We start from the raw sequence: 25,343 nt of genomic DNA, 5'->3' as shown, positions 1-25,343 counted from the left end.
TTAAAGACCTTCATTGATGATCTGGCAGATATGCAGCAAATGTGCTTCCTTAACAATGTCCTGTATTTTCCATATAACTACAAGCTTATCAATAAGCTTACTGATAAACACTGGGAATAACCTTGTAGCAGAGGAATACTAATGATTTGTATTGTGTAAGGCAAATGCAGTCTCCTATTCTGTATTTGCAGCTTCAATTCAATTGCATTGACTATTAGTATTGTTCAACTACAGCAAAGTGTTATTATAAAAGCATAGATAATGAAGTATCTGAGAATTGCCTAGGCAGCTTGTTAAATATTAAATAAAATGTTTGTCTTTTTGTCTTTCCACTCTAATACTGAATGAATTGTGTTGCTGCCACATCATTAACTATTTTGAGGAACATTTTTTTTTCCAATTAGCCTGATGGTAGCTTATCGGCGCTCATTTAAACATTAATGTTCACTCAGATGAAGAGTGAACTTTTCAACTGATATGCAGTATAATCTGTTCTCCCAGAGAAAATTAAATTCATGTTTCAGGTGTAGCCCGGAATTCAAGGCCAGAGGGAACTACAAAAGATCCCGCTGCCTCTTATCTTGAGAAACATAGAGCAGGGAGGCTGGAGAATCCCACCTGTAATCTTTCATCAGAGTTCAGTTACATCTGGATAATCTTTTTTATCAAACATGGATGTCCTGTTTTTATTCAGAATGTTTTTATTTTATTCCTTGCTCTCCCATTTTCCAGCAATCTGACTAACTTTAAATTTGGAAAAGTGGCAGGCAAAGCTTCAATGGAGATTGTTTATATTTGAAACTAAAGTGGTTGTACTTGTAAGAAATGTGAGTAAAATAAGAGAAGTTTAATGTTTTTTGTGCAAAATATAGGATATATGCCGACTGAATTTGTACTGGATAAAGATGGTGTTAGCGCAGCTGCTATTGTTGCAGAACTGGCAAGCTACTTGGCAACTAAAAATACCACCCTGTCCCAGCAGCTTAAAGCAATTTATGAAGAGTAAGTAGTAGTGTAATGCATCTTTTCCATATGTTCCCTTAATTTTACTTTGAGCTCAACTGTAAACCTGCCTTCATGACCCAGAGACTGCCCTTACCTTGTTTCCGACTTGGAATGAATTTCCATTATCCTATTGTGAAATAAATATTTAATGATATAAATGTTTAATTGTTTTATAATTTTGAAAATCTGTTTGTGTGTTTTACACTGGCCTCTTTGTGTTTTCCCAGATTTTATTATAATATGTCTTTAGGAATAATGAAGGTCTCTAAAATGAACATAATTACACCCATTAGAATGGTTCAAAAAAATTGAAGAAGCAGTTTAATATATCCCTGCTCGATTCTCCAAGATTTTTTTACCATTTTACAAGATTGCGTGATTTTTTTTTTCTGTATGTTACACACCAGATTTGTTTAGTTCAAGCTGGATGTTTTGTTTAATCCTTTGCTGGAAATATTTATTTTGCATAGGATCTTGACCTTAATTGGTTGCACAAACCAAGACATGCAAAAATTTGATTTTGTCTTTAGCTACACAGTAACCATGAGAACCAATTGCTCAATCACTTTTAGATTGGTGTTGATTTCTGGTGGATACCCAAATAATTAATCTAAAGTCACATCTATCTTCTTTGTTCGCTCAAGGGATATGAGCATTGCTGACAAGGTCAGCATTTGCTATCCATCCCCAATTTCCCTTAAGGTTACAGTTGTGAACCATCTGTTTGAACCATATAAGTCCTCCTGTAGGCACAACCAGTGTGCTGTTTGTGAGACAGTTTCTGGATTTGGGCCCAGCAACAGCAAAGGAACAAGTCAGGACCGTATGTGATTTGGGCAGATGGATGCTGGGGGATCTTGCAGATGTTGCAATTCCCACATGCCTGCTGCCTTTGTTTTATTGGTGTTACAGATTGTGGTTTGGACACTGCTATTGAAGGAGGTTTGGTGAGTTGCTGCAGTGCATCTTGTAGATGGTACGCAGTGTTGCCACTGCATTGGCGGTGGAAGGAGTGAATGGTTAAGATGGCAGAAAGACTGCCAATCAAATGGGTTGCTTTATCCTGGACTGAGCTTCTTGAGTGTTGTTGGAACCTCACTCATCCAGGCAAGTGGAGCATATTCTATCACACTCCTGACTTGTGCTTTGATGGTAGCTGGTAACCAGGCTTTGGGCAGTCTTAGAGAGTGAGTTATTTGCTGCAGAATTCCCAGCCTCTGGCCAGCTCTTGGATTCACAATGTTTATTTTACTGGTGCAAATAATTTTCTCCAGAATGGTTGGTTATACTGTTAAATTTTGGAGTGAGACAATAAGATTCACACTTGTTGGAAATGGTCGTCCCTGGCACTTGTGTGGCAAGAATACGTCATTTATGACCTCAAGCCTGAGTTTTGTTTTTATTTATTCATTCATGGCGTGTGGGCCTGTCCCTAATTGCCCTTGAAAAGCTGATGGAGTGCTGCCAACTTTAACTGCTAATGCTATTGAATATCAAGTGGAGATGATCATTGCCTGGTACTTGTGCAGCATGGTAGCACAGTGGTTATCACTGCTGCTTCACAGCTCCAGGGATCTGGGTTCAATTCCCAGCTTGGGTGACTGTCTGTGTGGAGTTTGCACATTCTCCTCGTGTCTGCATGGGTTTCCTCCGGGTACTCCGGTTTCCTCCCACAGTCCAAAGATGTGCGGGTTAAGTTGATTGACCATGCTAAAATTGTCCCTTAGTGTCCTGAGATGCATAGGTTACAGGGATTAGCAGGTAAGTGTGCAGGGATAGAGGGTAGAGCCTGGATGGGACTGTGGTTGGTGTAGGCAAAGAGGCAAGGACTGACTCAGTACCTCAGGAGTTATGACTGTACTGCAATCGTAAGCAAACATACCTATTTCTGCTGGGAGATGGCAAGTAGTTGAAATTGGTTGGGTTGTGGATACTACCCTGAAGTACTCCAACGGCAATGTTATAGGATTGAGACAATTGATCTTCAACAACCAGAGTCATCATCCTTTGGCTAGATATAAATCGAAGCTGTGGAGAATTTTCCTTTGACATTATTTTTGCCAGTACTCTTTGAAGACGCACTTTGTCAGATGCTGTCTTAATGTCAAGGGCAGTCACTCGTGCCTCACTATACTTTGACCAAATTTGGGCTTTAATGACATTAGGAGTTGAGTGCCTCTGGTGGTACCAGAGTTATGAGGGAGATAGGCAGGAAAGTGGAGTTAAAGTCACAATCAAGCCAGGCAGGACCTATCTGATTGGCCCATTTCTGCTCCTGTTTCTTACATTCTTGTGTTAGATGGTGCACAGTGACAATATATGGGATTAGCCTTGCTAAATGACAAAAGTCATGAATATTGCAGGCAGAAGTGTAGCCTATTTTGAACACGTATTAGGGACATGCACTGCGACATTTCAAATTACTGTGTGTGCAATTTGACACTTGTTTGTGTGGATTAAAGATGTTGCTGTTTATATACGTTTTAATTTTTTTTGTTTATCTAGATATGGCTATCATCTCTCTAAGGCTTCATACTTCATCTGCCATAATCCTGAGACAATTGATAAATTATTCCAGAATTTACGAAAGTATAATGAAACAAATGAATACCCAAAAACCTGCGGGATGTTTGAAATTTCTGACATACGTGACTTAACCACTGGCTATGATAGCAGTCAGCCAGACAAGAAGGCTGTAAGTGAAGTAGCCTTAAATTCATTTCCAACTGTTTTGAGATTCGCCAGCAGGTGGAGCCAGTGATCCTTAAAAATTCATATTTGCGCTAAATTCCACATACTAATGGACAATTCTTTTTTAGGGAAGTGTGCCTCACGGGTATATTTTAATAGAGCTAACAACAAAACATTCACATACACACAGGGCAGGGTAAGTATAGGAAAATGCTTTGTTGAAGGGGCAGTGCGGGCTCGTTGGGCCGAAGGGCCTGCTTCCCGTGCTGGGTTGTTCTTTGTTCTTTTGTTAAAACCTTTTAAATAGTTTCTCATGCATTTTGAACAATTTATAAAGATGACTTACATAGGAGAGGCAATGGCCTAGTGGTATTATTGCTAGATTATTAATCCGGAAACTCAGGTTTAAATGCTGCCATGACAGATGGTGGAATTTAAATTCAATTTAAAAAATCTGGAATTAATAATCTAATGATAACCATAAACGCATTGTTGATTGCTGGAAAAACCTATCTGATTCATTGATGCCCATTTGATTTGATTTAATTTATTGTCACATGTATTAACATACAATGAAAAGTATTGTTTCTTGCACGCTTTGCACCCCTTTAGGGAGGGAAATCTGCCGTCCCTATCTGGTCTGGCCTACATGTGACTCCAGACCCACAGCAACGTAATTGATTCTTAACTTTCCTCTGAAATGGCCCAATAAGTCACTCAGTTCAAGGGCAGCTAGGGACGACAATAAATGCTAGCCAGCCAGCAATGCCCATGTCGCGTGAATGAATAAAACTAAGAGATGTTTGCGTTTAATTTAGTAGTGTATGGATGAGGTTTTTAAACTTCTGTGTGGATTTAATATCCTCCTGTGTAACTCTATTTTAATTTCTAACACTGCCAAAGGAAAATAGTGCTATTGTACAAAATATTTTATAAATTACCACAGAAACAGCATTTTAGTGAGTTAAGTTTGAAAAAAAAGTGAGAGCAATCACACGACCGGAGATTGCTCAACAGGACTAAAGAGCCTGCTTTGAAAGCCACAGTGTAGAAGTGTGTGTGTTTTTGTAACTATGTAAAAAAAAAAGCATTCTTTATAGCCTGCAGTTTTCTGTTTGGTCTAAAGAGAATTCAAATGAATTTTAGTCACTGTTTGCCTGTCTGTATTTTAGGTGCTTCCAACCAGCAAAAGCAGCCAAATGATCACCTTCACATTCAAGAATGGATGTGTAGCCACAATGAGGACCAGTGGGACAGAGCCTAAAATTAAATATTATGCAGAGATGTGTGCACCACCTGGAAATAGGTAACATTTTATTTGTTTAAACTTTTAAAGAAGCAATATTGTTTGTTTTGGCTGATTTCTGATTGTCAGAAATATTTAAAGAATTGAAAGACTGCAAAATGAAACACACAATGCTGGAAGTACAGGGCAGATCTGTCGAAGCCTACACTTCAGACATGAACTTTGTCATAGATGAACTTGATATCTATTTTGTACACAGGTATTAATTGGTTTAGCTGTCTTCTATCCATCATGGGCGGATTCTCTGACCTTGCTCGCAGACAGGATTCTCCCATCCTGTTGTGGCGAATGGAGATTTGGCTAAACGCCAAATTCTCCATCCCCACTGTCAGTGGTGGCGGGGTGTGAACGGTTGGAGAATTCTGACCTAGGTTTTTGATAAAATCTGTGCTTAGTTTTATTATTGAATAACTTATGAAATGGATAAGATAAATATAACCTTCCGACAAGATTGCAAGCCTTACCTGTATTCATTTTGTAAATGTTGTGCAGTTAGAAGGACCTTAGTCATTGTGGAGATTTTTAGTAAATTATATTTGACCAAAAATTACTCAGCAACTATCTTTTTACAGGACTGGAGCCTAATAGGGGGGTGTAGCATGAAGAAGTCAGTTAGCTGGATATTGTGGTTAGCCAGATTTTCAAAACGAAACAGGAAGCAGGAGCAAGATTGTGATTCAGATAGAGATGATTTACAGAATTCCGTGAATCATCCCAGGCAAGCTAAGTGTTTAAATGTCTCTGTAATCATCTGGTAACATTTCCCTATGCTTCCCATATCTAAGTTCTTTGGCTGTCTTTTAATTTTTTTCTACCCTGCATGATGGTTGCAACGTCTTTCTTGTCTAGCACTATTGGTTCAACCACAACCTTAGACCATCCAGAAGTGTTCCCATCAACATTCGTCAAGCCTGGACGTGTTAATTTCCCACCACTGCTGTGCTTTTCTGTCTGAATCACAGCCTTGTTCCTTCCTAGCTTCCTGTTTTGTTCTGAAAATGTGACTAATTGTGACATCCAGTTAATTTACTCCTCTGTGCTGCTCACCTTTAGTTGTCACCAGTGCTTGAAAAACGTGATATGAAAACAACTGTTAAAGCAAACCGAATCCAAGTGAAGAGTGAGAGAAGAAATTACAGGAAAGGGAACTAGGATAAAGATGAAAGTTGGTGAGGGGAGAAACTAAATGTGATAGATAAAAACAAGGACATTTAAGAAACAGAAGGGGAAATGAAACAAATAATAAGCAAGTGAAGTGGGGAGAGCCAGAAAGTGAAACACAGAGAAGGAGATTTTTTTTGTGAGATTCTGGTTCTTTTAATATAAGGTCTGACTAAGCAAGTTTCAAAATCATCGAACAAAATGAATTCTGTTTTCTTTCATCAAGAATAGTTTGAGTCCGTCTTGAACAAAAACGCGTGGATGGAGCTTCTGTCTTTACCATTCTTTTCTCGGAGTTTGTTCCTCTCACTGGAATATTTGTCAACAAATCCTGAAAAGAGGATATCATGAGATAGAACATAGAACACTACAGCACAAACAGGCCCTTTGGCCCACGAGTTGCGCCGATCACATCAACACCTATCTATAACCCCCAATCCCATAAAACCCCATATACTCATCCAGAAGTCTTTTAAAAGACCCCAGCGAGTTCGCCTCCACCACCACTGACGGCAGCCGATTCCATTCACTCACCACCCTCTGAGTGAAAGACTTACCCCTAACATCACTTCTGTACTTTCCTCCCCGCACCTTAAACCTGTGTCCTCTCATAGCGACCATTTCAACCCGGGGAAATAGCCTCTGAGAATCCACCCTATCTATTCCTCTCAACATTTTATAAACCTCTATCAGGTCGCCTCTCAACCTACGTCTCTCCAGGGAAAAGAGACCCAGTTCCCTCAACCTAACTTCACAAGGCATGCCTCCCAGTCCAGGCAACATCCTTGTAAATCTCCTCTGTACCTCTGAGATGATATAATGATCAGGCTGTGGAGATTTTATGGATAAAATGAAGGATGCTAAAGGATTTAAAATGTTTTGGGAGCAGTGTTTGTACTTCTGGTAGCAATAGTGAGGTGGTATATTGTATGAATGCAAAGATTACAAAAGCATGTAGCAAAGCCAGGGTAGCTTTAATAGGGGATTTTAACTTTCATATAGAGTAGCTAAGCACACTGGTACATACCAAAAAGGGGGTAACCTCTTGAGTGTATCTGGGACAATTTTCTGCATGAATATACCTTAGAAACAAGCGGGCATGTCATGTTTGGCTTAGCAATGAATAAGTTTACAGCCTAATGGTACATGAATATTTCTGTAATAGCAATAACATAATTAAGTTCAAAGTTGTGTTTGAATGGGGCAATTGCAAATAAGCTACTAAGACTTAAGTAACGCTGATTTCAATATGCCTGGGCAGATGTATTCAATGTTAAGAAGACTGAAGATCCATGGAAGGTGTTTAAACATAATTTAACATGATGCAGTTGATACCGTTAGAGAGGCAAGAGCTCTACTTGCCAAAAAAGACAGTCATAAACATTGAAGTGATAAGAGACAGCATAAAATGGAGGGAAGAAAACAACTCGTACAAAGAAGTATAGATGCTCGTGATGGAGAAAGAGGCGAAGAACAGAAAAATACATCAATGTAGAAAGTAGGCACTACAAAAATGAAGTTTGGAAAGAAACATGCAAGGGATATAGAAATCAATACTATTTTAGAATTATATTGAGTGAAAGATGGTGGTCAAGCTCAATAGTGATAGTATCGATAAAAATAAAGAAATGGCAGATAGGCTAAAGAGTTACATGAAGTCAGTATTTCTCGTTGAGGGAGAGGTCAGCATGCTAGACATCCCAAAAAAACAATATTGAATCAGTATAAGGGATTTGCCCAAGTTAACGGAAACAAAATAACAATAAGGAATAAAAGAATGGCAAAAAATGACACTTTCCCAGAAGCAGGTTTTTTATAAGAAATGAGTGAGACATTGCAATGCTCAAACTATAATTTTCCAGAGTTCTCCGATGTCCACGAAATGAGAGAGGGGAAAGCAGAAAAATACAAACCAGTTGGCCTAACATCTGTTGTCTGGAAATTGTGGGTCTGTAAATGAGGATAGCATGACTGAACAGCTTAAACATTTTCAGCTGATTAGAGAGACCCGGTATCTATTTGTAACGGATAGGTAATTTCCTGATGATCCTGATTGTATTTTTCAAAGAGGCAATAAAAGATAGTGGACAGGGGAATGTCTTTGGACGTTATTTATACGGACTTCCAGAAGGCATCTGATAGTCTCTCAGAAGAAGATGACAGCTGAAGTGAAGCCCGTGGAATTGAAGAAATAAAAAATAGGATTTCCAGGGTGCCTGTTGAAGTATACTGTTGAAGTATACTCATTGTTGTCCCACAAGTATAGATACACCACCTAAGTGGCTGCCACCCTAGCTGTTGACTCTGAGCCCACTGGCATGAGTGTGGCATTTTGCTAGTCTGGACCAACCTTGCAAAGGTCACTAACAGGCCCAAACCCCCTGATTGGGCTGCATCCATTCCTTTCAAAGAAGATGCTGCCTCACGCCATTGCCATCAACATTGTGGGCTTACCCTCTCTGTACCCTTGTGCTGTAGTCACAAGGGAATGTGTAATGACACAAATGATGATGTTCCTGTGTCCTCCATTGTACATACATTGATCTGAACACCAGCCAATTCTGAAGGCTCTTGGTCCTTCTATTCACCAGTATCTCATGGGACAATTCCAAGGAGAAGAGGACCTTAGAGGTTGCATTGTTACATCATTTCCCTGCATTCTCTATGACCTTCTGCTACTTCCTCATCCTGTGGCTGCACATGGAGCTGATCATAGGGCAGCAGTCCTGATCCCTCTGTCTACATTGTTCTCTCTCTCAGGTTCTCCTTGCTGGAGGACCTGCCCCTAATTGGACAGTGCCCATGACAAATGCGCACTGTGGGTCCAAAGGGTCATTCTGCCAGATGTTTCCTCCAAACTGACTAAAGCCCTGGCGCCTGAATGCTCCTGATGCAAATTGCTTTGGCTGCACTGCCCCAGCCTTGCTGTGAAGGTAAACTATCTCACTACAGTGCTACGCACATTGACTTTCAGTTGCCACCCTGATAACCCTGTTTAGTCTCTAATGCCCCGTTGTCCTCATGCACTTGCAACAAAATTTGAAATGGGCTGTAAAATATTGTTCAATTACAACAGTAATCACCTTAACTGTCAACTAACTTTTAATTGCTCTTTTAGCAAAGTTCACACTTGACCTGTCATCTGCAGTTAAAATAATCTGGCCCCAGCGTGGTGACACCAGATGTTTAGTCCAACACCATCATATTCCCTTCCAGCTCCAGGCACTGTTTTCAAAAAAGCTAGAAAACTCTGAAATTTGTTTCTGAATGCTAGTTTGTCCTGCTTCTGAATTATCTTTTAATTCTGTTGTTTTTGTGTAGTTTCAGAGCTGACTATAAAGCAAAAAAAGTCACCACACTGAAGTTTACTTTAGTTATCCCTAGTTTGTAAAGAGTTCTGAAAGCTACAAGTTAGGTTGGAATATTGATTGATTCTATCTTGACAGTATGTTTAATTGGACCTTTATTTGGCTGTGTTTAAAATAGTGTTATAGGAAATGTAAAAAGGAAGTGGTCTCAGTCTGAAGATCTAGATTCCCAAGTTCCTCATTTTGATAAATGATGTCAGTACTTTGTAAGGCAGGGGAAGAAAAGTGTCTCTTTAATTTGTTCTGAGCAGATTGCCTTCAGCTCCTCATCAAGGCCAGCTCCTGTTTCCATTTGATCAAAGATGTGAGGCAAATGACTGCATGCAGGAGGGCACAGCAAAGTGTACAAATGCGGTAGTCATAGGGGATTCAATCATTACTGGGACAGACAAGTGTTTTTCCAACTGCCAACATGAGTCCTGTGTGTTTATTGCCTCCCTGGTGCCAAGGTAAAGGACATCAGAAAGTGCAGAACATTTTGAGGGACTAGAAGGAACACCAGCCATGTGGAAAACGATACTGAAGGTGAAGGTTTGAGGGCCTGCACTCAGTGTTTCAAAAGCTTGGAAGGAAATTAGAGCAGGACCTCAAAATGGCAATCTCTGGATTACTGCTAGTGCCACATGCTGGTGAGAGTTGGGTAAAACAGGTCAACACGTCTGAAGAAACAATGCAGCAATGGAAGATTTTAAGTTCTTGAGGAAGAGGGGACCTATTGAGCATGGAAAGTTTGCACCTGGGACCAATATTCTGGTGGAGAGTGGGGAAGTCAACTAATACAGTAGCGAAGGGTTTACAATAACTTAGGAGCTGGCCGCCAGTATAGATCAGAGAACAGGATTAAGATGATTTGATTAAGACACAAAAATACACAAGAAAGATTAGTCCAGATATAAGAAGAATCAGTTGGGAGAACGGTGCTGCTGTCTAAGCTGGGTTTGGAGTCCATTTGCATTAATGCTTAAAGCGTGTTACAGAAGATTGGTGAATTGCTGGCAAAAGTCTCCACATGGGACTATGATATAGTGGCAATAAGTGAGACCTACATCAAAGATGGATGGATTGAGAACTTAATCTTCCTGGCTTTAAGATATCCAGAAGAGGGAGAGCAGAAATAAGGGCAGGGGAGCTGGAATGACTGTAATGATGGAGATAGGGTGTGTCAGTATTTCATTAAATCATGCAGTGCAGATGGAAGCCACTCAACCCCTTCAAAAAGGCTCTATGACAGAGCATCTTACACAGACATTATCTCTGTAACCCATGTAATTACTTCGCTAATCCCCTTAAGTTATAGCAATTTAGGATAGCCAATCCACCCTAACCGGCAAGTCTTTTCAACTCTGGGAGGAAATTGGAGCTCCTGGAGGAAATCCATGCAGGTATATAGAAAACATGCAAACTCCATACAGACAGTGACCCAAGGCCAGAATCAAACCTGGGTCCCTGACATTGTGAGGCAGCAGTGCTAACTACCGTGCCATCATATTTGGTGAAGGAACTATTCCAGCCCCGGAGAGTAATGATCTGGTTGAGACGTCAGAATATTTTTGTTTAAAATTATGGAACAATAGAGAAGCTATTGTACTGGGTGTGTAGTCTAATTGACCAATGAGGAGGAGGAAAAAGAGGAGCAAATTGCAAAAGAATGGAAGATGACTGAGTTTGAGAATGGGGCCTTCAGTTACACTGTTACTAATCCGGTCTTTATTAGGCTAAACAACAAAAATGGAAGAGTGTCTGAACCGTGTTCGAGGGAACTTTCTTGATCATATGTTTTCAGCCCAATGAAGAAGGAAACGGTGCTGGATCTCATTTTGAGGAATGTAGAAGGGCAAGTGGAGAATGTCTTAATGAGGGAGAATTTGGGGAAAACAGTGATTGTATTAAATTCAATATAATTATTGTAATAATCTTACTGAGGCCAGTCTTCTGTCACCATCATCCTTTGTTTGCAGCGTGCTCAAAGGGCCATTCAACAGCTGCAGTTCACAGGTCAGGCCTGAAGTCTTTCAACCTGAGTGGAGTCAGTTGATTTTAAACCCTCCGCTACTCCTTCCCCATTGGGCAAGCCTTCACTCACCTAATACAGTGGAGCCTGTATTCTGAGGCCTACAGGGAAATCTACTGAAGATCCCGTGACCTCCATCTCATTAATAATACCGTTGTGGTGATTCCTGTCACTGTGTGAGGAGTAGTCCTCGCACAATGACAGGAATGTCATAGAGACTGTGGGTTGCTTCTTCGTGCTGAGCTTAAAAGTCTGCACTGCCCATTCAGCCAACCCGTTGATCACAGTTGATAAGGATGATGTCGTAATATGTTTGATTCCGTTGGAAAGCATGAAAGTCTGAAACTCGGTACTTGTAAAACTTGTGCCATTGTAAGAGACAAAGCTTCAGGTATCCCATGTGTGCAGAAACTTTGTCAAGGTTTCCAGGGGTAACATGGAAGTGATGTATCTCCAACTATTTGGAAATATTTTGCTGATCCCATCAATCTCAGTTGATGGATGTATGTTTCAATAAGGCCATTCCGACAGTAATTATTTTGGGATTGTCACACTGTGAAATTAACAATGTTCTGCTAATTTTCATAACCTGACCAGAAATTTGATGATAGATTCCCTAGGGGCTCGCCCTGACATGTTAAAGTGATATTGCTGGAGTAGTATGGAAGGTTTCGGGTCAGAATAGCTTTTAACCAAGTCCACCAATTCATGAAAGGTTTTGAAGTCTGGGGCATTCAGGTTGGTCACGCTTTTTATTACACTGAATGTTGGGATCCTGCATGCTGTCAACAGGATCACTTTCTGCTTCTCACCTCCCTCGATATTGTTGGCCTGAGAAAAGTAACATATGCGCTCTGCACATTGGGCCCAGTCTTTTATGCTTGCATGCATAGGCTTCAAGTTTATCAAAAAGAGGCATTTTTTTTAACTGGAGGATTACTTGTCACGACAGTAAAGATAACCCAGATGGAAGGGAAAAAAACTTTACTCCTCGTTGCTAATGTAGTCCACTCACCTGATAAAGGAGCTCGTATTCTACAAGGCCCTCAGGGAGATCTATTGACAATCCCCTGTGGCCATTATGACAGTTATGGAAAAATATGAGAAATGATCGAGTGTAAAATACTTAATTGAAGGAAGGTTAGTTTCAGCGAGTTGAAAATGAATTTAACATCAAAAATTTGACAGTAATTGAATAATGGAAGTCCTTCAAAACAAAGATGTCTCGGGTACAGATTAGACCTGTTCTCATTGAGGGAGAAAGGAAGAGCATCGAAAGCTTAGAGGTTTGTGAATGGCTAACGGTACAGGTGGGATTTTCCCACTGACACTAGACGGCACCATCATGGGTAGGGTGGGAAAATCCAGCCCTTAAACATTAAACTAAAATGGAAAGAGGACTTTTATGACAAAGATAAGATCAAGAATACAGTAGAAAACAATGCTGAATACAGAAAATGTAGCAGAGATCTAAAACCATGAAACAGTGAATATAAAGAGTGTATGAGAACAACTTTGTGGCTAACATCAGACCATGAGTAGATATGAGGGTTGACGATTGCATTGTGGTTAATGTATATATGGACTTTCAAAAAAGTGTTTGGTAAAGTATAAAATAGACTTGTTGGCAAAATTGTAGCACATAGCATTAATTGAACAGAGGCAATATGGAAATAGAATTGCTCAAGGATCAGAAAGTAGAGTAGCATTGAACAGTTTGAAGAAAGTATAGAGTAGTGTTTCATCAGGTTGCTAATAGGATCACTACTCTTATTATATAGATTAATGATCCAGACTTGGGTATACAGAACATGATTCTAAAATTTACAGGTGATACAAAACTCAAATATAGGAAACATTGAAGTTGGTAATAATTGAGTACAGAAAAATAAAAATAGGCTTGTGAAATGGACAAACCCATAGCCAATGGAATTTAACTCGGGAAGTGTAAAGTGGTTGGAGAAAAGAGGAGAGACAATATAAACCAAATAGTAACATTTTAAGCACTAGGAACCTGGGGACGTGTGCACACAAATACTTGGCAGAGAAAAAAATAAAAGGAACCTTTGCCTTTATAAAGAAGGAAATAGACTAAAATGTTATGCTAAACCTTCATAAAATACTGATTGGGTCTCAGCTGGAACATTTGTTCTACTATGGGCACCATATTTTAGAAAGAATAGTGAGTGCAGAAGAAATTTACTAAATGGTACCATGGATGAGGGATTTTATTTAATGTGGGAAGACTGAAGAGTTATTCAGCTGTGTGCAAAACATAGAGATTTGATGGCAGTGTTCAGAATCATGAAGGATACCTCTTGGGGGAAATAAAGAGAAACTGTTTCCAGTTACAAAAGGGTCAGTAACCAAAGAACACAGATTTAACGTAACTGGCAGAAGAACCAGAGGCAAAGCATTTTTAACAGTTGTTGTGATCTGATGTGCATCTCCTGAAATGTTAGTGAAAGCTGATTCAATCACAACATTCCAAAGGGAATTTGGTAAATACTTGAAGGAAAAGAAATACAGGGCCATAAGGGAATGGGACCAGTCTGAACAAGTCATTGGTGTGACTTTAATGAGCTGAATGGTCTTCATTCTACTTATAGCTCAATACCCTGTAGCCTATGTTGAGGTGACATTGCCATGAAGTTGAATAAAACTTTGGGTAGAACAGCAATGCACATGTATGTTGAGGAATGGATCAATGACAATACCTGCCAATTAAAAGTGGTAACTTCACATTTATTGTGTTTTGGCACCAAGGAAAGCTTGCAGCAGCTAATCTAATAGTAAATATGACAGTGAATCTGGCTCAAATATTAATAGTGGATTCCTCTACCTTGCTAGGTTTTGTCAGGCATGGCCTACTCATCTGTACTTGCAGTTGAATTGGTGCATTCAAAATTCCTATATAGTCAGAGTGACTGCGACTGCTTCATACTATGTAGAAAATTATAAATTGTCATCTTAATTCATTTGTTCACGTAAAAGCAAAATACCGCGGATGCTGGAATCTGAAACAAAAACCGTAAATGCTGGAAAATCTCAGTAGATCTGACAATATCTGTAGGGAGAGAATAGAGCCAACGTTTTGAATCTAGATGAACCTCCTTCAGAGCTTCAGTGTTAACAGTCAGCTCAACTTAACACACATTTCTCTATAGATCTTTTCTGTATGTCCTGTATAACAATGCTATGGTCAGTTTTCTCTGACAAAGGGTCGTCTAGAGTCGAAACATTGGCTCTATTCTCTCCTCACAGATGCGGTCAGACCTGCTGAGATTTTCAGCATTTTCTGCTCACATGGCACGCCAAGCTCTGGCAGCAACCTGCAATTCACCCAAACAGGATAAGCTGTCACTTTCAATTTATTGCAGTTGCATCCTAACATTGAAGGAGCAATTGCTCCCCATTAATATGTACGTAAAGTTAAGAGGAAGTAGGAAGTAAAATAGTTATAAATAGTTAAATTACAAATTTTATTTTATCTTGTGACTTGATTAATAGTCATTGAAGGCTGTGACTGCACTAGGTACAAGATTCTTGCTGCCTGTGCAGGTGAAATAAGAGTCAGCAAGTTGGATTAGCATGGTGTTGTTATACAGGAGGTAGAGGAAAGATCTATAAAGAAACGTGTTCCTATGTTGAACTGACTGTCAACACCTGAAGTGAAGATTCTCTTTAACCATATGAGTGCTAAGATTCATTTGATGGTAGCTTAAGATATGGAAGCTGAAATATCTGGAATAAGAAGGGCATAAAGGACTCAAAAACATCGATGAATGGAATACTACTTGTAACGTGCATGTTTCAATTTTATAATCTTTCATTAAGCATCTAAATATGCTGAATATTAATGAAACCATGGTTGTCAATGCCAATATAAATAGCATGTTCACCTATTTTTTACTGAATAATTTTAAGAATGTAAAATGCATTGTTACTCCTTTGTGATTATTTTCTTTGTGACACATATGTCCTCATTGTTACTTTTTCTCCCCCCAGTGACTTCAAAAAACTGAAGGAAGAGCTCGATGACTTGGTCAATGCATTGGTGGAACATTTCTTCCAGCCAGATAAAAATGGCCTCACTTCTCAATCCACCTGAAATAATTTCTGAAGCTCATTTTGGCAGGACTGTTGTTAACTGTTTATGAGGTAGAATGTTAACTGTTTCTATATGTACCCATAATATTGAAGCACATGTAGTTTTATATTTAGAGGAACTTGCGGTGTTGCTAATGCTTGAGGAAGAATACCTATCACTTCATCTTGCAATTAAGTTTATTTGGGGGTGGTGATGATGAGGGAAACTGGTAGGGATTCCTCTCTAACTGAGTTATATGCAAATTTTGGGGAAAGCTGTATTTCTCTCAATCCTTAAGAGGAACAAAATCTGTTCAAAATAAACTCCAATGCCTATCTAGAAAATGTGCTTTTAATAGTTCTCAAAGTGCTATTGGAATTTCTTTGAGATGATTCACCAGAAATGAAGACTTCAGATATTTTCCATTAATTTAATGGTATCTGCCTTTTCAGTGGCTGAGAGCTAATGAGCAGTTCACCACCTCCTTGGAGGTAGATATCAGTATGGGGTATAGAGAAAAAAGCACTTTCATACATACAAAAGCAAAATACTATGGATGCTGAAAATCTGAAACATAAGTGCTGGGAAAACTCAGCAGGAATACCAACATTTGTGGGGAGAAAACCAGAGTTAATGTTTCGAGTCCAACATGGCTGTTCTTAAGAACCTTCATTTTCATGCTGTTATGTTAATCATATTGCTTTCTCTATAATTGATACCACTGCAGGATCTAAGATAGGGAAGGGTCACAATGATGGATCTCTGTTGGGAAGGGAGGTCTTTATATATTTTGATGGATGACAGGTATGTTGCTACATCACTAAGCTGGAGTTTGGAGGTATTTTGAACAGAGCACTTATTAACTTGCTACAGGAATCATTTTATATGTAATATGTGTGTCACTGAAATTTTGAACTTTTTGAAAAGCTTAAAGGTTTAGCATATATAAAGTGTCCAAGGAACATGTACTTAGCTTAAAAGAACATTTTTGCCTTGAGTGATTGCTGTATAGCTTTGAAGTTGAATTTCACACATTTGTACACTGTATTAGAGCGGTCTGTTTGAAAATGTTGCATCATGTGCTCTCAATACCAAGCTGCTGCTTTAATTTTTCATTAAAATGACACATTTTGCTGTATTGCTTTTAGTTCTACCAAAAAGATTTTATTGTGTATATAAATATATAATTACTATCACTTACATTAATATTGTTCAAGGTATCGAGTTAATTTTATATTTCATTGTACATGATGAATATTAATGTTACATTTTTCATTTATAAAGCTATCTTTATATTTGAAAAAAGCCGCAAATCTAGATTTTATCAGTTAATCTTACATCTTTTAGCATTAACAATTCAACAATCATCCATGCAGCCATGCAACATAATAGGATGGGTATTTTAATAGCATTGTCACAACTGTAAGAAATCATGACACAGTGATATCATTGACTTTCATAATACAACTAGGTATTAAACACATTCCATTCACAGAAATTTGAGCACTTTGGGAATTCTTGAAAGTTTCATGTACAGTGCCTGAGCTTTAAAGGATGCAAAAATTATAGAGAGCCAAATATCTAATTTTATTGTAAATATTAAACCTGAAAATGTGCCAATAAATCGTTAACAGCTAATTTGTGCTACCTGCTTAAGGTAGGTCTGTGATTGGAGCACTCAGTATTGCATGTTTTCAGAAAGATCTTTTAAGATCCTTTAATCCATTAAAATTGGATTTATGGTAAAAATTGTGATTTCATAACAGTTTTGTTAAATTAGTTTACTTACACAGTGAAAATTAAACACATGTAGTTGGCGTTTATGATTTGTCATAATTTTGAATGTACTAATTGATTATAGTAAGACTGGTTTTACATGGCGTGCACATCTTCAGATGTGTGATTATAACTCCTGCAATCAATGAAACAAATTTGTTTGGTAGTGATATTGATTGAAAACTAATACTGAAACAGGAATATAGTTTATTTTAGTATGCTAGCTAATGAGAAGAACTGCTTGATAATTTTCTATCACTATATATTGTAAATGATCTGCTCTATGAAATGATTTCAAAAGTTGTGAATGAACAACAAATGTTAATCAACTGCACCTTATTGCCATGGACTTATTTTCTTCCAGATAATAAACTATTCAACTTGCTTCTCAATCACAAGTTATAACTGAGGTAGTGAATGTAACTCTGAAAGGAAACTGCAATTTACTGGAATGTCACAAATACTAATACTTCCATACATTCTAGCTTAAATTACTTTATTGGGCACTTTCTTTGAAGTGATGTAAATCTGTTGCACCTTCAAATTCACACGTGGCTCACATCGAAAGGCAGTAGATGTGGTGGTTCTTCCATGTGAAATGCTACTGTAAATGATGGCTATTAGCAATTGTCCTCAGGGAGGGGTAGTACGAGATGAACACAATCACTTTGAGGATTGCAGTGACGTAAAATTTGAGATATTTGCAACAAAGATAATCCAATGTGACAGATTGGGTAGGCCATTACCTGCCCCTGCAGGTCTGTGGTTCTTCGAGGCACCCATGACCATGAGTTTTGGATAACTTGAGCATGATAGGAGAAGATTAATCATTAGAACTGGGAATCTTCCCAAAACCACAGACAATATTGGCAAACTAGAGCTGCAATGGGTAGAGTTGTCCAAGCTGGATAAGCAGCTAGGAGCTTACCAGTATTTTGCATTGCAGTGAGGTATGTTGGCCAGATTTCAATAAGGAGATTCTGAAGCTTTTTCTCTTGCCAATCTGCAGCTAAGCTAGTTGAATTTGGGTAAACAAGATGTTTCACTAGATTGTGAGTTTCCACTCCTTCAGCTGAATAAACAGTTTGTGTGGATTTTCTCAGCAACTTGCTTGGAGACAAACATGAAGGTGAGTTTGCAAGGAAAAGAGACATCTTGCTGACCAAGTACAATAAGCAAACGTACTGTGGTAGAAAGGTTGAGCCATTAATTCAAATTATTGATCACCTTGGAAAATACTGAACTAATCCAAGATCCATAACTGTTGATATAAAGCTGAAATAAAATCAGAAAATGCTCAGAGAAAAACAAGCCCAGCTTCTCCAATCTATCCATGTAACTGAAACTCTCTTCCCTGGAACCACTCTTGTAAATAATTTCTGCACTCTGTCTAAAAACTTCACATCTCCCTCGGTGTACCCGATCCAGCGCTGGAGTGTGGCAGCTAGCGGATTTTCACAGTAACTTCATTGCAGTGTTAATGTAAGCCTACTTGTGACGCTAATAAATAAAGTTCAAAAGGTTTTTAAAACTATAAATGTTACACTAAGAATTAGACACAACACTTAAGTTTAAGGTTGAACTCACTGATGTCACTTGAGTTTTGGACCAAGGCTACCACATTTATTTAGGAGATTACATTTGCTGCAAATTTATTACGTGGTGCTTTATTAAATGACTTTTGGAAGTATATCTATAGCACAACAACTGTATTATCCTCAACGACCCTCTCTGCTATCTTATTCAAAAAAACTCAGTCAAGTTAGCGACACGTGATTTGCTTTTAACAAATCTGTGCTAGTAATAATGAATATTACTTGTCTAAACAACTTTTAATTTTATCTCAGATTATTGTTTCTGAAAGCTTTTCCATTGCTGAGATTAAATTTGACTTGCGGTAATCCTTATATTTTTTGATCACTAATATAATGTTTGTAATTTTCCAGTCCTTTGGCACCTCCCTGACATTGAAGGAGAATTGGAGACTATGGCAAATACCTCTGAAATTCTCACCTAGTTTTTGCTCAGCGTCATCAGATGCATCACACCTGGTGATGGTGACTTAACTTCAAATGCAGCCACCCTTTCTAACACCTCCTCTTTATCAATGTTTAGTTCATCTGGGTATCAACTACCATGTCTGTCACCATAACTTTGGGATTATCCTTTTCCTTGGTAAGACAAATACAAAGATCTCGTTTCATACTTTAACCATGCCCTCTGCCTCCATGTGTAGATAACCTAATTGAAGCCAATCTTATTCTTACTGTATATATGCCTATTGAAGACTTTTGGATTTACTGTTATGTTAACTGAGAATATCTTTTCATGCTCTCTCTTTGCCCCTCTTATTTCCCCTTTAATTTCCCATTTGAGCTTTTTAATATTCATAAGAACAGAAGAAATAGGAGCAGGAGTAGGCCATCTAGCCCTTCGAGCCTGCCCCGCCATTCAATAAGATCATGGCTGATCTGTCGTGGCTCAGTTCCACATTCCCGCCCTCTCCCCATAACCCTTAATCCCCTCTCTTATCAAAAACCCATCAACCCGCGTCTTAAAAATATTTAGCGAGGTAGCCTCCACCACCTCAACGGGCAGAGAATTCCAGAGATTCACCACCCTTTGAGTGAAGAAGTTCTTCCTCAACTCCGTTCTAAACTGCCCCCCCCCCCCCCCTTTATCTTGAGGCTGTGCCCCCTAGTCCTACTGTCCTTTCTGAGCGGGAAGAGTCTCTCCACCTCTATCCTATCCATCCCATTCATCATCTTATATGTCTCCTGGTTCTCATTTGTGTTAGCAACCTGACATCTGTTCAATGCCTCTTCCTGCTTTTTCTGGGGCCTGGATTTTTGCAGAGCTGTAGAGACCTACCCCCATATCTGGCAGAAAACATTTCACCATTGGGGTGGGGGATTGATTCTTATGAGAAACATGAACTCAGTGGGGTTATTTGAATTCAGCGCTGATTTCAAATAGGTCCCAGTTTTGCTGCATGAAAGGTCGTATACCTCACTGTGGGGGTCACCAATATTTACAGTTGTTACCAAAGCTCTTGAAGGATGAATCAGGCATGTAGAGCTATCAAGTTATTTAAATGGCCAGCCTTTTATAAAATGTTTTTAAAAACTCTACCTAAGAGTTGAAAAAAAAATCTATTTCAGTAGTTTCAATTGCTGTTTGTTGACATAACCCTGAATGCTATCATTATGTAATATTAATGTTTAGCTTTCTGCAATCTATTATTACTATTGGTGGGTGTTGTAAGTTACAGTTTTATTGATGGCTCTGAGGCTATTAAATAATTAGCTGTGTATGGAGTTGTGAATACAGCAGCTTGTTTTGGTAAGTGATTAAGTATTTGTTAAGATTGAACTGTATTAAATGGGCTGTCACGAATGAATGTTTTTTATATCTAACAAAGGCTGTAATAGATAGAACTTTATTTCACCTCAGCATGACACTTGAGATCTGCCCCTGGTGGGCACTAGGGGAGTTAGTATGAGAATGTAAAGACAAAAAATGGTGTGTAGGGGGTTCTGAGTTAAGATAAGTTTGGAATTAAGTTGGCATAGTGACTTGTGGCTGACTGAGGAGCATAGTTTGGCTAAGTTCCCACAGCTGGGCAATGGATGAGGGGTGTGAGGGCTAGAAGGCCGAACATAATAAACAAATAACTAGGATGAAGTCCCAGAGAACTGATGCGGGCCTTTTAAACAGCCTGCCTCAGCACTCAGCAAACCCAGTGGCTGCTTCCAGAATGCTTCTGGGGCAGCAGACTCAACTCCATCATGCCTCCACACCTCCCTCAGAAGGAAGGACATGTGATTCAGGGCACTTTCTCCTGAGGCAGGAGCAACAAGCTGGAAGAATTCCTCACTCAGGCTACCCAACTTGGAAATGAAAACTGAGGCCTTAAGCTCTGACAGTGGAGCCCTGGCTTGATTTGCCCTACTATTCCTCCTTAAGGGAATGCACTCAACTGCATTATTTAAAGGCAGCCTATTGTTTGATTCCAAGTTACTTGGGACATTTATTAACTCCAGTGAAATTAGCCCTTCACCAATTAAGATTTCTAGATTTCTTCTTATCAATTTCCACAACTAATCTAAATTTTATGACTTCACTGTTCCCTTACTGACATTTGACCTACTTGATCCATCTCACTCCCAGGTACCAAACGCAGCAAGACCTCCTTCCTTGTTGGGCGCAATGTATTGGTTAAGAAACTTACCCTGGAGACTGAAACCTCATTCTCCTCTCTGTCCTTTACATAATTAATATCCCAGTTTATTTTAGGGTAATTGAACTATTAGAATTACTGTATATTTCTTGCTACTCCGACATTTCCCTACAAGTTTGCTCCATTATATAATCTGTAGCCTAGGGAGTACAATAGTGTAATGGCACTGCTATTGATTCTTAACTCTAGCCACATAAATTCTGTTTTTGACCACTTCTAGACATCCTCTCTCAGTATGGTAATATTCTCAATCAGTATTGCTACCCCTTCTCCTTTCCTTCCTTCTTTATCTTTGCTGAACACGTTATATCCAAAAATATTTAGTTGCCAATTCTGCCTCTTTTTTTTGTGCTAGGTCTCCATTATTGTGGTGATTTATGTCTCCTGATTGTCATGGCCTATAACTTCCACCTAGCGGCGGAAAGCACTAGGCAGCCAGAGACAGATGAATTTCTTGCACACTTACCTGTGTTCAAAAATCGTGATCTAGGTCCCGATGGGAGCAGCAGCCTTTGGCTTGCAGTGGGATAACCTCTGCAGGCCCAGCGTAGCATAGGAACACTCTAGCCATGTCCCCTTATGACGAGGCCGGATTGGGAATGCCCATTGAGGTCATGCTTTGAAACAGCAATTTTGTACTGAAAACAGAAGGGTTCCCTGCTATTATTAAAAAAAAGTTTTTTTTGCTATTTTAAGCAGTTAATCCTAGAGTTATTGGTTCATTTAAAGTGTAATTTTTAACTTTATTTTTGTGATCGAAGATGAGTACTATTTAACATGTACAAATGGACATAAGTTTAGGTATTTGTTTTAAATATATGAAAGTATTATTTAAATCTGCATCATATGCCATACTTAAAAAGTTCGTATATTTTAATTTATAATGTGGAAACTAAAAATGTTATTGGAAAAAAGAGAGGCCAGAACTTCTGGGAGCATGATTTAGAATCCTTATTGCATGAAGTTGAACAGAGGAGAGTTCAGATTTTGGGCTGTGGAAAATCTAAACCACCATGTGTTTATAATTAGTATTCGTCTGTCTTGTTTACTTCAGTTATCTTATTCCTTTATAATTATCTAATTTAAATGCTGTGCTTTGATGTTTCAGTAAAGTACTTGTAGAATTTCATAAAGTTTAATGGAAAATATTTAACAAAAATGTTATAAATACAAAACTTTGAGACCATGCTAACATTTAACAGAACATTTAACTTTTACAGCGGTAGTGTGACATTTTGTTTAATTGCTCTTTTCAAAATTTCTTGCAATAAAATATATTTTTTCCCTTTAACACAACATTTAATATTTTTTGACTTTAACACAATTTATTCGTCTTTCTGCAAATGGGGAGGTGAGGGAGAGAGAGATATGAGGAGAGGAAGGGAGGGGAAAGATGGGGAGGATTTGGGTGCATTAATTGTGCATTTTACATGTAATCAGACTCTTCTCTCATGATCTCTATACCTATATCAAAGCCTCAAAAAATCTTTAGTTTTAAGAAGTCAAGCTAAAAGTGTGATGGGCCAGCAGTGGCAGAACATGAATCCAGATTTTCACTCTGCAGTGGATTCTGCAATACCTGTCCGAGAGATAGGAACTATCAGCCTACAGGATACTTACATATATTATCTTCAGGAATACACTTTCCTAAAGTATTTGAAATAGTCAACGTGCACATTTTTCTAAGTTTATTTTCTTAGTGTCACACATAGGCTTACATCAACACTGCAATGAAATTACAGTGGAAATCCCCTAGTTGCCACACTCTGGCACCTATTCGGGTACACTGAGGGAGAATTTAGCATAGCCAATGCACCTAACCAGTATGTCTTTTGGACTGTAGGAGGAAACCACAGCACCTGGAGGAAACCTATGCAGATGCAGGGAGAACGTGAAGAGTCAGCACAGACATTGACCCAAACCGAGAATCAAACCTGGGTCTCTGGCACTGTGAGGCAGCAGTGCTAACCACCAGGCTGCCCTCACTTTAAATGTAGGACTCATTTCACCCAATATGTTAAAAGGGTTCTAAGGATCAACACTGCATCTTGGAGACTCTTAGAATTGGGTTAAACAATACTGCTTAAAATACACAGCAAAATCCAAATGAAATTTAGCTGAAACTTATTACAGAAATTTCAGATCCACTTTAAGAATTATAAGTATGCTATGACAAAGTTGTTTAAAAAATTAAATTGTTCACTTTCGAAATTTGCTGATGACACGAAGATAAGTGAAAAAGCAAATTGTGCGGAGGGTGTGGAAAATCTGCAGAGGGATTTAGATAGGCTGAGCGAGTGGGCGAGGACCTGGCAGATGGAGTACAATGTTAGCAAGTGTGAGGTTATCCACTTTGGCAGGAATAATAGTAGGAGGAATTACTATTTAAAGGGCGAAAAGCTGCAGCATGCTACGGTGCTGGGGGACCTGGGGGTCCTTGTGCATGATTCGCAAAAACCCAAGTCTGCAGGGGCAGCAGGTGATCAAGAAGGCGAATGGGATGCTGGCCTTTATAGCGAGGGGGATAGGATATAAAAGTAGGGAGGTCTTGCTACAACTGTACAAGGCACTGGTGAGGCCGCAGCTGGAGTACTGTGTGCAGTTTTGGTTGCCGTACTTGCACAAGGATATCTTGGCCTTGGAGGGAGTGCAGAGGAGGTTCACTAGGCTGATACCGGAGATGAGGGGGTTGGACTATGAAGAGAGGCTGAATGGACTGGGTCTGTACTCGTTGGAGTTTAGAAGGACGTATAAGATAATGAAGGGGATGGATAGGGTAGAGGTAGAGAGATTCTTCCCGCTCAGAAAGGACAGCAGGACTAGAGGGCATAGCTTCAAGATAAGGGGGGAGCGGTTTAGAACGGAGTTGAGGAGGAACTTCTTCACTCAAAGGGTGGTGAATCTCTGGAATTCTCTGCCCATTGAAGTGGTGGAGGCTACCTTGCTATATATATTTAAGACACGGGTAGATAGGTTTTTGGTAGGCAAGGGGATTAAGGGTTATGGGGAGAAAGTGGGAAAGTGGAACTGATCCACTTCATATCAGCCATGATCTTTTTGAATGGCGGGGCAGGCTCGAAGGGCTAGGTGGTCTACTCCTGCTCCTATTTCTTATGTTCTATGCAGTATGTATATTTTAAGCATCTTTTCAATACACTTAAAAAAATTAAGTCACCTAAAAATGTCTGCAGAAAGAAAATGTGTAAATATTGAGATGTAAATATTACCTGCCATTGGGACAGCAGAACCATGATCAAGATCGGCTGTCTGAGCAAATTGGCATGGTGGTTATAGTCTAAAGTTTTTGAACTCAATGGTGAGCCCAGAAGGCTATAAAGGACCTAATCAAAAGATGAGGTGCTGCTCCTTGACTTTTGTTGGGCTTCACTGGAACAGTATAGTGGAAGAATTAAACTGGCAACTGACTGCAATTCGGCGTTATGTGAACAGATTGAAAAGAGGTACTCCGTAAAGTTTATGATATTTGGTAATTCGTTTGTCATCAATGTGGATGAGCTTTGCTTGGAACCATTAATTTTCTTCCACAAAAGTCGTGGGATTGTGCGGTTCCATCAGTGAAAACAGTCAATTTAAACTTGTACATGGTCCTTCCAAATGATGCTACCCTCCTTTCCCCCAGCATATTCTGATCAGTGGTCCTAGACTGACCATGACATACCTTCTAGGATATGCTT

The 25,343-nt window shown here is 39.1% G+C and overlaps 1 protein-coding gene across 1 annotated transcript in view; it reads left to right on the top strand.

Annotated features, from left to right (window-relative positions):
• pgm2 (phosphoglucomutase 2) overlaps nucleotides 1–18,235 on the top strand; it is a 59,177-nt gene extending 40,942 nt beyond the window's left edge. The window contains exons 11-14 of the mRNA XM_080188975.1: nucleotides 873–1,002; nucleotides 3,511–3,700; nucleotides 4,869–5,002; nucleotides 15,551–18,235. Coding sequence (XP_080045101.1) covers nucleotides 873–1,002; nucleotides 3,511–3,700; nucleotides 4,869–5,002; nucleotides 15,551–15,653 — 557 coding nt within the window. The 3' untranslated portion in view covers nucleotides 15,654–18,235. The remainder of the gene's footprint in view (nucleotides 1–872; nucleotides 1,003–3,510; nucleotides 3,701–4,868; nucleotides 5,003–15,550) is intronic.
• Nucleotides 18,236–25,343: the final 7,108 nt, after the last annotated feature.

The sequence above is a fragment of the Carcharhinus amblyrhynchos genome, chromosome 1 (genome assembly GCF_965287045.1).
Source record: "Carcharhinus amblyrhynchos chromosome 1, sCarAmb.v2.hapA, whole genome shotgun sequence".
NCBI classification, from domain to species: Eukaryota; Metazoa; Chordata; class Chondrichthyes; order Carcharhiniformes; family Carcharhinidae; genus Carcharhinus; species Carcharhinus amblyrhynchos.
This window is presented reverse-complemented; position numbering and strand designations above follow the sequence as displayed.